Here is a 17683-nt window from a genome sequence, read left to right on the forward strand (position 1 = left end):
AACATGCCAGGCCTCCCTGTTCATCACTAACTCCCAAAGCTTACTCAAACTCATGTCCATCGAGTCGGTGATGCCATCCAACCGTCTCATCCTTTGTTGTCCCCTTCTCCTCCCGCCTTCAATCTTTCCCAGCATCAGGGACTTTTCAAATGAGTCAGTTCTTCACAACAGGTGGCCAAAGTATTGGAGCTTCAGCATCAGTCCTTCCAATGAATATTCAGGACTGATTTCCTTTAGAATGGACTAGTTGGATCTCCTTACAGTCCAAGGGACTCTCAAGAGTCTTCTCCAACACCACAGTTCAAAAGCACAATTCTTCAGCACTGAGCTTTCTTTATAGTCCAACTCTCACATCCATACATGACCGCTGGAAAAACCATAGCTTTGATTAGATGGACCTCTGTTAAATAAACAATTATAATCAGTCATAACATTTAGAATTTATCTATACATAAAAGAGGAAAAGGACATTTAAAGGAGGATATTTAGCTATAGGTTAAGCCAGACTATTATTTTAAAAGTTCCTGGTCATTTAATTCATTGCCATTGCTTCTTCCACTGTAGTTAGCAACAGGCCCTGTTGTATAGATATTTGAAGGTTTAGGAGGCATTATCTGCTCTTACTGTCTGTGTATGTTACCCACCCCCCAGTCTGTCCAGATGATCTCAGAGGCAGAGATGCACACGTTTTCTGGGTTATAAATAGCAATGCCCTGATGCTCTTCTTTCCATAGCACCGCAAACCCAGCTCCTGTTCCTTTTGTCTTTAGCGGTGTTAAGAGTAAAATCAGTGTGTGGGATTTTAATGGTGTTCCTAGGTTCTTCATACCTGTGTCAGTAGTTTATATACTTTTGCATTAGGTTTCTGTAGTGAAATCCACACCTCCAAAAAGCACAGTTTTCTGTGAGCGCTGCCGTTTTCTTTCACAGTTACAAATGGAGTTGTCATCCCGTGTAGCACGCCTTAAATGCCCTGTACCAGAGGGCTCACTGTTGCCACAGTGTCTTCCCAGATTGCTTTTCTTCCCTCTGGTGCCTTTCCCAAACACCTCCCTTTGCTCTCTAGTTCCATGGTACACCAAGATTTGAAAGCTGGATTTCTCTGCTTTCAAGCTGTGGAACCTTCAGGCTGCAGGTAGAATGCACTCTTCCTCAAGCTTGTGGGAGCCTCCTGAGTGTGGTCTCTGAGCCTGCCCTGCAGGGAGGTGGCGCCGCATCCTGCAGGATTCCCTGGCAGTTTATGCCTCTTACAGGTGAATGTTTGTGCTGATAACTGATAACAGAGAGAAAGCAATTGTATTGAATTCACATTGTTTTTAAAAAGTGAAAGCACCTCCATGGATGTGGTATGAAGGCATTTTTGGTTTCTCAGGGTATGAAATTTTATAAATCAGTTTTATGGGGTGTCACTGAACATGATTTTTTAAGCTACTTGGTCTGCGTGTTGCTGTGCAGCTTTGAACCATGTGGAATTGTGTTCCATCGACCAACTGATCATGCCCGTCAGTGGGTAGAAGCAGATGCCCAGGCTGAGCGCATAGGAAGTCCGCAGGCAGTGGGGAGAGCAGCCCAGAGCCAGGCCTGCCCCTGGGCTCCACTGTCAGACACCAGGTAGTTGCCTCAGGTACCATTTCCTGAACCAGCCTTCCCCAGCTTGACTCTTGGGTTGTTTTTAGTAGCAAATATTTTGAGAAATATCTGCCATTTGTCAGATATTAATGAGGAAAGGAGGTGCAATGTGTAATTTCCTAATTATCAAATTCCACATTGGAATGTTTCCATTTAGTATGCCATTTTGATAGGGAGGGAGCTCAATGAGGAAAGGCTCACTGAGCTTTCCTGATAGCTCAGTTAGTAAAGAATCTGCCTGCAATGCAGGAGACCGCGATTTGATTCCTGGGTCGGGATGATTCACTGGAGAAGGGATAAGCTACCCACTCCAGTATTCTTAGGCTTCCCTTGTGGCTCAGCTGGTAAAGAATCTGCCTGCAATGCGGGAGACCTGGGTTCAGTCCCTGGGTTGGGAAGATCCCCTGGAGAAGGGAAAGGCTACCTACTCCAGTATTCTGGCCTGGAAAATTCCATGGACTGCAGAGTCCATGGGCTCGAAAGAGTTGGACACGACTGAGTGACTTTCACTTTGACTTTGATAGGGAGGGAAGGCTCACTGTACCATACTTTAGGGTGGACTCATCATGGGCTCCTGAGTTCTACATTTTAGAGCCAGCTTTCTTGAGTAGTATTGATGACATTAAATGAAACAGTATATGCGCAGGAGAAGGAAGAAAGGTTGGAACTTGCCTGAGAGACCATGTAAAACTTGATATTTGTCGTGACCTTTGACCCTCATTGTCACACTTCATGTGCATGTCAAGTGTGATGATCCCCATAGCAGGTTTGGTAAAATCTGGTATTACTGGCTGTAACCACTTACCATAGAGCTGAGAGCTTTTGGGACTGACTCAGGCAAGGTTAGGAAAAAGAGCTGAGAGCCTGTGGTCTTAACTCAGAGCAGCGAGATGTACCAGCCTGGCTTTGTGGCAGCACACAGAGCAACTCTGCATTCCCTTTAGTTAAAACAATGTTCAGATCATAGCCCTTTGAACATAAGGAGCTGTAAGGTGAGAGAGAGGAAAAGGGAAGCGTTGGGAATCTTAGTGTGACAGGCATACCCCAGACTGTGCCACATGAGAAAGAGACATCCCAGACCATCACAGATGCGCCGGAACGGAATGCTGGAAAGGCTGTCTGTCCCGGAGCCGCTCTGGAAAGGTCTCCCCGTGCCCCCCGACTGCTAGTCATGCTTCCCTCAGCAGCAGTCAGCCCACTTTAAAGTAATGATAAATCTAATTTAAGGACACAAATTGAAAAAGTAGATTTGTTTATCGCAGTGTTAGACTTATTAACTCACAAAAGCCATGAGCCTTGGTCTTTCTGTTTACAGATATAAAATGGAACTCAAAATGAGGTTTAATGTGCTGCCCAGATCATGTTCCCTAGACAGATTTTTTTCCCCCCTTCAACAGTAAATTTTAGAATCAAAAGGACTGAAAAAGAGGAATGTTTCCTGTCATAAATAGGTTGGGTGGCATTCTTCAAAGCATTTTACAGCTTCCAACCCATGCCTTATAATTTCAAAGTAACTGAAAAGCAGTCTGAGTTTTTAAAATGGTACGTTCATTTAGAAACATTTATTAAGCAGATACTTATGTGCCAGGCATTGAGACAGGGCCCGGAGACGGCCCAGAAGCACTTAGGCCTTAGCTCTCACCAAGCTTGTGTTTTATTGTTGGTAAAGACAAACTGCTGAGTAAGGAAACAGCAGTTTCAAAGAGCTGGAGAAGCTGTGAGACCCAGCTCTGGGAGAGTGACCCACACGTGGGGAAGCAGATGGGTTTATGAGTTCCAGGCCCAAGAGGTGAGTTAAGGGGTGTGGCCATACCAGTTTCAGGTTGTTGGCTACCTCGGGTGTGCTGAGTGAGGCCGCAGCACTGTGGTCTGGTGTCACAGCAGGCGTCCTTGTTCTGGACCTGTGTCGACTTGTAGACCCTTGTAGCTTCTTGGTCAAAAGCTATTAACACACTTTGGGACTTTCTAGCAGACACTAGAAATGGACTTCCGGCATCGTCAGGTGATTGAAAGACTAATGGAGCTGTAGTGTATCAATAGGAGGGAGTGTCCTACAGTCGTCGTTACATCAAAGTATAAGGACCGCACTAAGCTAGTGACGCTGGCAGTGACACCTGGAGAATAAGGAAAAACGGAAAATGATATATCTGTGTTGTTTATATGTGCTAAGTTACCGGCTTATAATTCTTAATATTCAAAAATAAAGCAAGGGAAGCAGCCAGGTACAGGAGCCACGGATGCTTTTTCAAGCGTGGCTGTGAGATGCACCAAAACAGACTGTAGCCCCGGGCTTGTGGTGACAGAAGATAGGCCGATTTTCTGCTTCTGACCTTGGCCGTGTAGTCAGTGGCGTCGTGGCTACCAGAACCAAGTTGAGGGGTGTTGGCCAAGCTGTTGGAACTGAGCTGTTCTGTCTCACCCCTCAGCATGTCTGCTCAGCCTCTGGTGCCATTCATTCTTCAGTCACAGTAACTCTTCTGTGTGAGACACAGGTTTCCAGACTCCATTCCAAGGAACCAGCCTCCCACCCCCAACCAAAGGAGCTGAGTGTTTAAGATGTTTTCTACCTGACTGATTTAAGCCACTTGAAGAACTCACTTAATTTTTCCTCCTTGATCTATGTGTATATATACTGGAGTTCCAAATTACATTATTATAAGAAGAATTATGTTTAAGGAATGTCTGAAAACTACTTTGGGAAATGAGTCCATTAGATAGTAAGTGGCCTGTAGGGGAGCATTCTCATAAGAATTTTTATTTCTTTGAAATGGCTTGTTAAAATTGAAGACCAAAAAAAAAAAAAGAAAGGTGTAAAAGAGCATTGAGAATGGTAAAGTGTTGATGAGCACAGGGTCTAGGGTATGCAGTGGGTGGCAGACAGAAGCATCCGCTCAGTGTGGGAAACCGGGGCTGGGCTGGTTCCGGGGATTGCTCTGCCTAAAATCGGCATTTCCTCAGTGTCCAATCCCCCACCCACCCACGCCTGGCACCTTGCGTTCACACTTGGCTGTAGGCTGAGAGGTGCTCTGTTTCCCAGGGAAGCCAGAGCAGGTTTCTTGTGCAGAGAAGTTCAGCTCACAGAGGAAAGAAAAGCCCCACAGTCAAGAACACCCTAGATTCCCTGGCAGGACGGGCTGACACTGGCCAGAGCCGGCTCACAAAGGCCTTCTGGCTCTGTTCTGTGGTGTATGCTGGTGGATTGGGGGCGGGGGCGGGTGTTAAACATTGACCAGCATGGGTGTCCTTTGCAGATCAGGGGTCAGCAGCCTTGAGCCTGCAGGTCCAGCCCACTGCTTGTTTTTGAAAATAAAAGTTTATCTGAAGATAGCGATGCCCTCTGATTTACATATTGTCTATGGCTACTCCTGTGATACAGGGCAAATGGACAGAGAGAAGCCATAGACGCTTACTGTGACCCTTGACAGAAAAAAATCGGCAACCCCTGTTCTAGAGTTTAATAGCAGTTAGTTCTGGATGCATTAAAACTTTTAGAGAGAGTTTGGGGAGAGGCAGGCAGGTGGGGAGTTATCTTTCAGTAGTTTTTCTTTCCTTTTCCAGGAGGGAGCCCCAGCATGTCCTAATCAAGGCCATGGTTATATCACAGAGGTGCCCAATGGGTCCTGGGACTTGTCCCTGAATCTGAGCCATGGTTTGACCGTACAAAGCAGGTGCTGGAAATCAAAGGAGCCAGCCAGAAGTTGTTCAGCTAGCCTCTTGGGTAGCGATAACGTCCTTGAAATGGTAGAAATGCCATGCAACTCAGGCTGGTGCTGGGGCCAGGCTATCTTTGCAAACAGTTTGCAAAGTCCCCAGACGTCTGGCCCCTGGGTGTACTTCCCAGGGGTGGCCTGAGAAGTGCCTGCTGCCCCAGACTTGAGGACCCTCCCTGCAGGCCTCCTCCCTCCCCTGGCCGCTCCAGCTGGTGTCCCACTGTCCCGAGTCCAGGCTCGTCTTCCTGCTGCTGCGTGGTTCCACCCCTCTCCCCACCCCACCTCCCGACCCCACCCCAGTCCTTCCCTCCTCACTGCCCACCTGACAGGCACCTTGCTCTTATGGTTTCCAGCAGGTAACAAACTTTTCCTTGGAGCTGATACTCTCAGGTTTTTATGAATTCAGTAAATAGAACTTTTGAAGTAAAAACGAAAGCCGGAAACATGCAGCTCCTATGAAGAGGACAAGCAATGACTGGGAGAGTCGCTGTCCTAATGCTTACTGCGGCGACCTGGGTGGGCTCCCACAGCAGCCCACAAGCAGAGGCTGTTCTCTCCCCCGCCCTGGGAGACGCCTCTGTGGATCAGGACCCGAGGTCATGAAACCACTTCAGCAGGTCACCAACCAGAGAGAAGAACAACAGAAACTATCAGTAGTTGCTGTAGTGAGGGAAACTGTTAAGAAAGAAACGTTTGTTTCTGTGTGTGTGTATACACATGTATGCATATCCTGTGCAGACAGTGATTTGGATCTCTGGCCCACATGTCTGCTCACGTCTCTCAGGCGGCTCGGGCCTGTTAGCACAGAAATGCTTCAGTGTGTTATGGGACCGGCAGCATGGCCCTGGGCGGTGGGCACACTCCTGTCCTGGTACTAGCTGGCAGGATTTGGGCTGAGCCAGCCACTCTCTGCACTGAAGACTCTGGAGCTCCTGGGAAGACTCTGGAGCTCCTGGAACGGGGGTCCCCCAGCCCTGCTCTTCACCACCACGGGCAGTTCCACCTCTTCCCACTCCTGAAATATCCCTTTTCTGATTTTCTCAGGTTTCTTATTCTTTTTCCTGACCCGATTCCCCCCTCTCTCACCCTTGCCTGTTTCTTTTGGTAGCCTGACAGCGTTGCTGGAAGTCAGGCTAAGATGTTGGCTGGCTCAAGGCTTTCAGGTGATTCCTGGCGTGGGTTTGGAGTGACTTTATGAATCTGAATCACAGTTGAAAAAGTCATTAAAAGTTTTTTATCTCTCTTGAGACATTGTGGTATTATGTGAATATTTAAAGTGTAAGTATTGATCGGTTTTGGTGTATGTATCTACCCATTGAATGCCGATGCTGAATGAACAGTCCAGAAGCCACAGATACTGTGGCTGGGACACATGTGTCTACAGTGTTCACTTTTCATCTCACCCAGGAAAGACGAGGTGACCACTGCCCCCATTGATGAATAAATTAATTAGAAAATAAAGAGCAGGTATACAGAGTGGATAGTTTCGTTCATAGAGCCCTGCCTCTGCTTCCGAATTCTCTACTGCTCCCCAGCGCTGAGGACTTCACTTTCCTCCATTATCAACAGAGGAAGAAGCTGGGTACAAGTATGTGAGGACCTCTGTCAGGGATCTCTTTGAGCTTCCCAGTGATCTGGAGAAAGGAAGATAGTCCATGAGTGCCCACTGTGGAAATGCTGCTGGGAGAAATGGAGACAAATGTCAGCCTGCTGCCACATTTTTAGGATAACCCCCGTTCCAAGTGGTGACGTTTCCTTGCAAATTTTGGGTCCTTGGCTAAAAGATAGAGATTTTCTTTGTTTCTTAAAGAAATACAAAGAGGAGTAAAAACCCTGTCCACAAGAGAGAAATATTTGTTGGGCCCTCAGCCTCACACAGCATCTCTGTGATGTCTTTTAAACATCCTGTCATTGAAATTTTGCAATATATTTAATTCTGTTGTAATGAAAAGGCTTGTTGTTTTTCCTGCTCTTTGTAGGGTGGGGAAAGGGGTTGGTCTGTACTTCCTGGATGTCATGTTAGCTTTCAGGGGTCAGAAGACTAGATCTCTTATTAATCTTGACAATACACTGATTTTTAACAGGAAGAGAAGTGGAAACACTGACTTCATATTGGTTGTGGAGGCCTCTCTCACTCAGCCCAGCTCCTTAATCCTCTTCCAGTCATAGTGGACTTACCCTACTAAGAAATAAACCCTAATTTGTGTTTTGTTGTTTCTTTATGTGTAAATAAGATAAAGGAGAACAGAGGGTGGGGCGGGGTGGAGAAGTGAAGGCCAGTAATAAATACCTCCATTCTCAAAATGAGATCTAACAAAAGATAACGTCCCCAACTTTTGGAATGATCAGCAACTGTCCTCATCAAAGGCTTGGTGCACAAGCCTGTCTTTAGCTCACGGTGGAGCTGACAGACTTCCCTTATATTCGACTCTGCTAAGAGCTGGGACAGCTGTCCCCACGTGCAATTGTGAGAAGTAAGGCTCTTTTGCAAGGCCCCAGAGCAGGAGGTCCAGTGCCCTGGCTCTCACGCTGCATGGTGGCCCTCCCACCAGGCCTTATCCTTTCCCAGAGCTTATGAACAAAGAACATGGCATTTCCGGTGCTGTGTGGATGCGACTCAGGTGGTACCTGAGGCATCTAGGTTTCACTGAGTTGGAAACCAGAGAAATGGACCAAGGGACCCTTTTGGTTCTGTCCTGTACTTGAACCAAAACACAAGAGCGGGATCTGATTGCTCTGGGAGCTTCCTCTGATTGGTGCAGTCTGGGCTCTAGTCAGTGGCTCTTCCGCTTAGAACATCTTAGCTGCTTCCGTTTCCTTTTATGCTGCCCCTTTCTGCTTTGCCATAGAGGAAAGAACAGTTTGTTGAAGGTGGAAAGATTCCCAAGATCTGTCCAGCCCAACCTGCTTCCCCTTTGTTGTGATGATCCGAGGCTATTAGCTCATTTCCGTGCGCCTCCGAAATTCCTTTGTGGATGTAAAAAGTTCATTGGCATCCTGTTCTTAGAAGTTCAAAGGGCCTGGTTGCCTGTAAGCAGAGGGCACCACCGTGGGTCTCAGAGTGCACTGTAGCCTAGGGGAAGGATTCTTTCCAAAAAATGTTTCTTTGCTTCGTTCCTAATTGTTTGTGTGTAAATCTATTTATAGTAGATTAAAGGAGAGATCCGGCCATCAGTGCATAATGATATAATTTACAGGGGCCCCAACCAAAATGTTGAAATGGCTTACATTTTACTATTGCCACAAATGGATTGCTATCAAAGGTCTTCCTCTTTCAAAGGCAGTAAAAACAAAGAGTGATGGAAGGAGGCTTTTTTATTTTTTAAATGCATGTAATCACTTCCGTGTATAGCTAATGTTGAACCAATAATGGAATATAAAACGGTGGACTGCTCGCTGGGCATAATTGAGAGGGCTTTAATGCAGTAGACAACGGCCCAGGACTGTATTTAGGTAGAGTCTCGACGGAAAGAGTGTGTCTGAAGTGGCCTAGAGAGGAAGAGGTGGGGGGGGGGGAGGGGCAAGACTGCCTCTTAGCAGCAGAGGCAGCCAGTGCTGGGGTCAGACTCCCATACAGTCTGTAGGGTTTGGGGGAGGGCTTCCTGACGAATTCCTGCTGGTGAATCTTTTATCACGCATCTTCGCTGAAAGGGACACACATGTAGCTTGTCTATTTTCCGTAGGTTGTGCAGCAAAACATGAAGCCGGAGCTGCCTGCGTCAGGGTGGTCTGCTCTCCTCTCCCCTCCAGCAGATACCCCAAGCTCCTCAGAAGGCGCTCTCTGCCTCTTAGGAATGTGGAGAGCAGTGTCTTCTTCCTTTTACTGTGTGTATTGTTACAATCAGCAGCACTGAACCAAATCACATATTGCAGGAAATCAAGTAGTTGTGGTTTATGAAGGAAACCTTCATGGACAGCATCCTGCAGGGCAGAGCACCAGCCTCCCTGGCTGGGGGTGTGCGTTTAATTTCCCAAATACGTTTTGCATTTATCTACTGTATGGCAAAATTGTATTTTAAAACATCAGAACACCTAAGTGAAACATGCACTTTCTTCCCCTAAAGTTGACTGGCAGCCCTCTTAACAAAGAGCGTGGTTCCTTTCTTTGTAAAAGACATTAAAATGACATTTTAAAGTCTCAACAGTGTTAACAGAGTAACTTCTTCTAATAGGAGAAGTTGTCCATCATTTAACTTACAGGGCCAAGGAAACCTACCAGTTTGTTGCTTACGGGATTTTCTCTCTTTTTTTAAGGTTCGCCATCGCTGGTGTGAACTCATTGTTAAGCACAAATACACAAAAGCGTACAGAGACGTGGAGAGGTTCCTTCAGGAGGATCAGGTAAGTTTCATTTTTCAGCAGATGGGGATTCTTTAAACGCTGTTCCTGACTATGCAGTATGCTTAACATGGGGGCCCAGTTTGTTGCCTTCTCTACTTAAAAAACAAGTGCTTCAATACTTTGCAACAATTTTGAAGAGTTGGTAGGAGCATACCTACCCAACTTTTGAGCTTTTTTCTTCTCGGTATCTCTTTAGAAGCTCCCCTGGTTTGATGGAGCTGTGGCCCACTGCCGTTAACCAAATAAAGCATGGGCAGACCTCGTTACATCTTTGAACCCCAGGTTCGTTAGGTTGGGATTGTGGCCCAGGGATGCGATGGTGCATATCTGTGCCTTTGTATGTCTGGGGATGAGACTGGGACAGCCCTGCCTGGCTGGGACAGTCTGGTCTGTGTCTGCACGTGCCATACCGGCTGGACCCCTGTGCTGAGCTGCCTTCCTGTGAGGACTTTCCTCACGGTTCACCAAGGAAAGCAGTCACCTTGCAAGGAGCCCATGAACCTGTTTGAAGATGATTTCTTTGCTACCTCTGCTGGGCTGCAGTGTGGGGGGTCAGCATCTTCCCCCCAGCTTGCTGGGCCATGGTGGTGCCTGTGGCATGGCTCTCGTTGGCTGTGGCTCGCTCCCTTGGCATGGCCAGTGGGTGCCTCTGAGTGTGCTTTCTGCAGAGCGCTGCAGGCTGATAGAATGGAGCCATGTTTCTGCTGGGGTGGAGAGTTGGGGCAGTGCAAACAAAGGCTCTTTTGAGAGGACAGAGTACAGGGGCCAGCCAGCAAGTAAGGGCTCGTTATTCCCACAAAGAAAAAGACATGACTTTGTACCAGAAGAAATGTCACATTTGCACAGTGAAGCAAGAGGTGTTTGGAAACATGGAGGGACAAAATTTAAGAGTGACTTAGAGTCTGTTCTGAAAACCAGAACTGACTGCACTGTGTTTGGAACCATGATCTCTGCCAGTAAGGGTTGCCATCAGCTTTTTCAGAAAGAAATTTTTGAGCTCCTCACCACCAAGTTTTCGTTTCTGCACTGTCGTTGGAAGTTCTTGCTCCAGCAGAACATAGTCATAGCATAACTAAGCTTAGAACAAGAGAGAAGGCGGATCCAAAGAGATCTTTTTGGTCTTTCAGAACATAACCAACTGTTTTTAAAAACTGTAGGAAAAACACAGATGTGATGTTCACAGCATTGTTTTCGAGACAGAAGAGCCAGTGTGTGCTGGTGGAAGGAGAGCTGGTGGGCTGGGCTGGACGGCAGGCATCTTCCAGGGTGGCCTGAGGTTCTCCCCACCCGTGTGACAGGAGGTCTTCATTTCCCAGCTGTGCTAGGAGGGAGGCAGGTCCATGTCTGAGTCACACACACATAGCACTCAGGTCTCCTCGCAACTGCAGGGGTTCCCATAGGGTCAGTTGTCATGAGAGCCTCCCTGTCCCTGTCCCCGTCACTTGGAGAAATGTTCCCTCTGTCCTCAGTTCAGCCACCAGGGTTGATGGAAGTGATAGCCGAGAATTCCTTGGGTGAGTTTCAGTAAGGAGAAGGGTATTGGAAACTGCAGTTGCCTGAAGCCCGCTGTTCAGCTGTCTGCGTTTTCTAGGGCCTTTGTAACTTCCAGCCTCGCACGTGTGTGAGGCAAACACAGACTGTGCACTCGAGCGCACAGGGACACATGCATGCTTTTCCTTACGCTCTCTGGCCTCTGTGCCTCCCACAGGCCATGGGCATCTACCTCTACGGGGAGCTGATGCTGAGTGAGGATCCACGGCAACAGCATCTCGCCCGCAGGTGCTTTGAGCTGAGCAGGGAGCAGATGGACAGATCCTCAGCCGCGGTGGTGGCTGAGATGTTATTTTAAAGAGGTGATTCTCTCTCTCTCTCTCTCTCTTTCCCCTTTTTCCATTCTTCGGCTCTAGCCGAGATTCCTCCCAAGAGCCAAGTAAGTCAGTAAGCCAAATGGTGAGCCGAGATCCCTGGCAGCTTCAGTCCTGGGCTCCCGCCCTGAGGGGTATGTGGCGCCTCGTCTGGCCGAGCGGCCACGAAAGCCCGTGCCGTCCACCCTCGCAGAACAGCCCTTTCCCCAGCACTGTTTGGGCCGCTTCGGGTTTTGTTATTCGGGGGAACAGGAGTCACAGGAGAACATCTTGAGTAGGTTAGAAGGTGAAGGCTAATGAGGGGGTGTGCTGCGGGCTACCCCGCCTTCTGAGCTGCGAGGAGGCATGTGGGAACTTGAGGTCCCTCGGGTTGTCCCCATCTTGCAGGAGAGGCTGGCAGGCCCTCCTGCCCTGCGCCGGGTGCCTCTCCATGCAGCGTGTGCCTCTCCATGCAGCGTGTCCGCAGTGGGCTACCTCGTGTTGGAGCAGAGTCGGAATGGGAGTCCTAAATGATTTAACCTGCTTCCTCTGTTAATTGTGCTTGAAATTGACCTGTTAGATCTACATTCTAGTAGTTTTAATGGAATTTATGCATTCTAAATGTAATTTAGCAATGATTCACAGGTTTTATGTAAAACTGTGAAATTAAAAGTATTTTTTTTCTTTACCATTATCATTTATCTTGACTCTCCAGGTTTCTTCAAGGTTTACATGATTACAGGGCATGTCTGATTTTGTGTCTTTTTTTTTTAAAACTTCAGATTTCATTCTTCATGTATAAATTTTCTATAATTTTAATGGATATTTAATATATTATGTAGATATTGTTGGACATTTAATTTGTTTCTAATGTTTTGCTCTTATAAAAAACCATTTCTGTCTAATACGTTTAACTGCCTTATTTATCTGAGAGAACTCTTACTACTGAAGAGGTTCTTCCGGGAGAGTTGAAGAGCTGTGTTGGCCAGGAAGGGAAGTACTGGGAATAGTTGCCCCGACCGTGCGTCTCGTAGCGAAGCGGCTCTGTGCGGGCTTCCCCACCACTCCTGTCGGGCAGCTTCCGAGCCTATTCAGAGACAGCCGAGTTTGAAAAACAGCAGTTACACAGTTACGTGTTGCCAGCCTCACACAGTGATCAGTACAAATCATATTTCTCTTTAGGTTTGTCACTTCACAGAGAGTTTGTTTTTATTGAAGTGTGTGAAACTGCAGTGGTGCAGACTGTGCCTTTGATGTTCCCTGTGCTCCAAGGGGTGGAAAACCACCGTGGGCTGTGCAGCTGTGGGGATTCTTCATTGTGCTTTTTTGCCCCAAGCAGGCAGAGGAGTGGTCTGGTCAGGAGAGCACCCCCACACACTCCTGGATGAACGCAGGGGCCACTCACTTGCCCTCTGCCCCCTCCCTGCCTGCTCGGTGAAGGACCGTGATGGGGCTGCCCCCTGAGCTGCACCCTCCAGCAGCTGGGAATCCATCCCACCCCTTGAGGATCCCCACAGACATCCCCAGCACTTAGAACCTGTGCCCCAAGGGGTGATGGTCTGGGAGACTGAGCGTGGCAGCCCCAGACCCGCTGGTTGGTGCATTTTTCATTTCATCTCCCAAACCTGCGCTGGCCTTTGTGCGGCCGTCTGTGGGTCCTTTGATGTTTAAAAATGATACCCCTAAGATGCCGAGTAAACGACACCAAGCGGAAGGAAAACCCACTTGGTAGTGTAGCAGGCCTGGAGGTGGTGTCGTCGCCTTGTGTCTGAGGAAGCTGGTGCGTGCGATGTGGGCGGCACCGCCACCCCCGAGTGCTCTGGCTGCTTGGGTTCCTGGCATGCTGATTTGTGACTTAAGATTAAAATCACATTGCCAGGGATTACCACGCAACCACGACCCTGACTGCTGCTCCCGAAGCCGTAGTTGCGCTCTCCGCAGTTCGGGGACAGATGCACCTCGTAGCTCCTCTCTGCAAGCAGAAGAAGCCGACAGCCTCGGAAGATGCTCACCGGCCCTTTCCTTATGCCCCGCGACGACCTCTCTGACGAGGTGCAGAGCTTAGCTGATTGGTGAACAGTGACTGGTTTCCGCTTTGTTCACAGTGGCTAAGTTCTGCACCTGAAGAGAAGGTGAGATGGGGCCAGTTAAGGTGGAGCTGCTGGGGCAGAGGCCGCTGCTGAGCGGTCAGCTCGGGGCCAAGCAGGATTCTGGAGGATAAGGGCCCGCCTGGCCCCAAGGATGCACTTTGTCCTGTTATGAATGCAAACATTCCCAAAGTCTAAAGAAATATAAATCCACTAAGTAAGCATCTGTCTGAAAGTTCAAATGTATTGAAAGCTGCAAAGTTATTAATTTCAAAAATCTAAAAGCAAATGGATCATAGAAGTCAAGTAAGACTATGTCAGCGGTAGATGATGTGTGAGTAGAGCTGGGCGCTTTCAAAGGAGACGTCCTCTTGTGATTTCCGAGCACGGTGAACTCTCTCTTGTATTTGCAGTCCAGGTCTGTGTCTTCTACAGCGCCAGTGGAACGAGGCCGAGCGAGCTCCCAGCCGAGGCGCTGCTTCTCCGGGCTGTCAGTTGGACCCGCCCTCCGGTGCCTACTGAGCTGATATCAGTTCTCATTTTACACACTGGCTCAGTTCAGCAGGAACAGGAGTCGAGCCCTAGAGCAAAGCCTTCCTGTTTGTAAGTGCCCAGAGGCCTGGGAGCTGAGACTGCAGCTGCGTGAGGACCGGCCTGAGCGCCCGCAGCACAGCTGACCGGCAGCGGTGGTGGCCCCTCTGTATGTGTCCTGTGTGTGGGTGTCGGTACAGTCAGAGTTCTGTTGATACAAGAGAAATGAGCTTCCACCCGAAAAGGCAGAATGCCATTAGCGCCATGCGTGTGACGTGGGCAGTGCCCACCTCTGTCATGGTGTACTATGGCCAGAAAGCAGGCGGAGTGACTGTGGGTCTGAAACAGGCCACCTCTCTAGAATCTGTCCTGTGAATGAAGCCCAAGTTACAGCCACGGCTTTCACAGCCGTGCGAGAGCGAAGCAGATGGCACATGGTGCAGCTGTAAAGCCCATTCTTGGGTCTGTGAGATGCGCCCTGGTCTCTCCCTGTTCTCCGTTCATGGTCCTCTTTCCAAAGCTGAGAGCAGAGGTTACTTGTTTACAAGAATTCCTCCGTTGTGACCTGGCAGTAAACTTTATTGCTGTTTCCTTTGCAGGAAAGATCACAGCGAGAATCTTTTTCATGCATCTGCTCGTAGCTCCGGTGGGCCCAGGCTTGCATGGACCCTGGACATCAAAGGAAGAGCAATGGGGCTGCTGAAGCCAGCAGTCAGTGGCCGCCTGCGCCTTGTGGGGTGACCTCCCCAAAGGGCCTCACCGCAGAGCTGGTGTCAGGAGACGCACCCTCATCAGCAGTCTCCATGGGGCCGTCTGACACCTTCGTGCCCATCCTGGATGAACCACCTCAAGATCCTGAATGTTAATTGAGTCTCCCCTTTGAGTTCAAGTCAGTTCTTCCATCCAACACAGAAGGTCCCTGAGGCACATGGGAAAACCCACTGCACCTCCTCCACCCATCCCTCAGCGCGTGGATCTGCATTTTTGCATTCCCAGAAAGCCAGAGCTTGTCTGCCAGGCCCAAGGAGCTGCTGCTGCCTACCTCTGCAGAATTACATTGATTGATATGTCCGTTATTTAGATTTTCCAAAGTTTTAGTAACTTTTGGTAGAAGTGCAGGATAAGATTCTTCAAGATTTGTTGATAATGTAATGGATTCATGGTTGTTTTTCCTTCCTGTTTACTTCTGAATTTAATACTTTAAAAAAAGGGAGAAAAGGGTGTAGTGTCCACATTCTTGTCTCCTTCTTTTCTCACCTCCATGGTTCCTCTAGTGTTCAAAGTGGTGCTGATATTCTGGGGGAGGGGGAGGCGTGTGCCTCCTGCACAGGATAAAGGCACCATTGGGCACCATGGGAACCTGGGGTGATGGTGCTTCTCTTTCCCACAAACGTTTGAAGTTAAGAACAGAAACTAAGCTTCCCAGGATTGCCCAAAGGGAAGGGTGGCTTTAAAACACCCCAGAAGCCACACTGGTTGGCGCCGGCACATGATAGATGGCGTGAGGCTCAGCTGAGCGGGAGTGGACCCACCCGCCTGCACCAGTGGCGCCTCGAGCCAGCCTGGGGGCAATGGCAGCTCAGCACAGCCCTTCATTAGAAGCTCCTGACCTTCAGAATTGTGCAACAGTGACTATCATTTTAGAAAGTTCCCTGGGGGTGGGTCTTCGCTATTAAGTGTGCTTCGCATATGTTGCTTCTGTGTGCTTTGTTTACCATGTTGATGCAATAAAAACCTGATTTTAAAATATGGATAAGTGTCACAATGCTGTTATTTGTGAAAACGTGAGTTAAATGACTCTCCCCCTGGTTGGTGTGTGTCGGCCTTCTGAGAGGCAAAGCAGCAGGCCTGGGGCACAGCCGGGTCTGGCTGCAGTCGACCAATCAGCCTGATGGTCTGGTCTTGTTTGCCACATCTTTGTCTTCTTTAGAAACCACTGAGGCACAGCTGAGCTGCCACGCGAGTAGTTTTGCACCAGACAACGGGTCCCCTTGCCCTGTGGTCCACTGCCCTGTGCTGGTTCTGAGCACAGGTGCAGCCAGCAGGAGGGGCCCTCAGACCCGTGCTGAGTGCCAGCCTTGCCAGCCATGGCTGTGGGTAGTTTGCCACTGCACCTGTGGGCATAGGCCTTTGGCGGTGGGCGGGCCCTCCAGCCCCACTGGTGTTCCTGTCTTCTGAGCTCCTGGGGTGATTGTCCAAGTTCCCCCCACACCTCCTGAGAGCCCAGAGCCTGGCTGGGGCTGCTGGGCTCCAGAGCGGCCACCAATCAGCAAGAAAACAGGTTGTGGAACTAACTCTGCATTCTTACATGGTTCATGTTGTGAAAATAGTTCCCTGTGGTAATGGGCAGGTCCTAGGACTGAGGCTGCTTTATCAGCAGGACCCGAGCCCCTTGCGAGGGATGCAGGCGTGAGTGTTCACAGAGGACCCGGGAGTCGCAGGTACAGAAGGTGGTGGTCTCAGGGAGACAAGGGTGTGGAAATCTGATGCCCTTCCTGAATCCTCCTGTGGGCCAGGCCTGCACAGTGGGATCCCCAATATCTCATAGTGACAGGTGGGATTTGAATGCGTCCACCTGGCTTCACCTTGAAGCTGAAGCTCCAATACTTTGGCCCCCTGATTTGAAAAGCCAACTCATTAGGAAGACTCTGATGCTGGGAAAGATAGAAGGCAGGAGGAGAAGAGGATGACAGAGGATGATATGGTTGGATAGCATCATTGACTCAATGGACACGAGTTTGAGCAAACTCTGGGAGATAGTGAAGGACAGGGAAGCCTGGCGTGCTGCAGTCCATGGGGTTGCCAAGAGTCGGACACAACTGAGCGACTAAACCACCACCCCCTGGCTTGGGGTTCTCCCCACAGTTCATCTCAGGATGCAGATTGTCGCTTTGGTAATAAATCCTCAGGGACACCCGGTTTTGTCATTCAGTCAAGAGAAGACGTGAGGGCCCTGCCTTAGGAACCAAGTTTGCTGTCGGGATGGGCCTGGGTGGGGCCAGGTGAGCACTAAACTGGAATCTGCTACAGTTATGTTCCCGTGGGCAAGGCCCCAGGACTCGCCCGCCTCGGAGTCGCTCTTATTTAGCGGCAGTTTCTGATCTTTGCTACCCCAGGAACGGTATGTTTCCAGCATCGACGTTTCCAATCATGTTCCCGGGGTGAGCAGACAGGATGGAATGAGCTCTGCCCTCCAGCTGAGATGAGGAAATGAGCCGCTAGGAACCTGCATGCTCACCAGTCAGGTGACACCTCTACCCAGAGAGGGGACACCCAGCAGGAGGCTTCGTCGATGCCCTTGTCTGGGGAAGCAAGGAAACCCTAGCCCCTTCTGCAGTTGGTGTAGGTCGGTTGTGGACTTCTCAGCAGTGGAGTCTGGACTGGACTGCTCGCCCCGTTAATGTTGCCCTCAGTCCAGAACCATGCTGAGATGACAGTTGGTTCGAGAGCTGGTTAAACCAGTGAGGAGAGGTGGTCTTGTTCTCTGAGCCAGTTAAGTGGTTGATTGCCAAGTGACTGTCCTGAAATGGAGGTGCTCCCC

At 49.2% G+C, this 17683-nt stretch overlaps 1 protein-coding gene across 1 annotated transcript in view; it reads left to right on the forward strand.

Moving 5' to 3' along the window:
* The window catches only part of AOPEP (aminopeptidase O (putative)), a 344774-nt gene extending 328909 nt beyond the window's left edge, over positions 1 to 15865 (forward strand). The window contains exons 14-16 of the mRNA XM_068973712.1: positions 9594 to 9680; positions 11389 to 11533; positions 14742 to 15865. Of these exons, the coding sequence (XP_068829813.1) occupies positions 9594 to 9680; positions 11389 to 11529 (228 nt within the window). The 3' untranslated portion in view covers positions 11530 to 11533; positions 14742 to 15865. The remainder of the gene's footprint in view (positions 1 to 9593; positions 9681 to 11388; positions 11534 to 14741) is intronic.
* The last annotated feature ends 1818 nt before the right edge of the window (positions 15866 to 17683 follow it).

The sequence above is a fragment of the Capricornis sumatraensis genome, chromosome 6 (assembly GCF_032405125.1).
Source record: "Capricornis sumatraensis isolate serow.1 chromosome 6, serow.2, whole genome shotgun sequence".
NCBI lineage: Eukaryota > Metazoa > Chordata > Mammalia > Artiodactyla > Bovidae > Capricornis > Capricornis sumatraensis.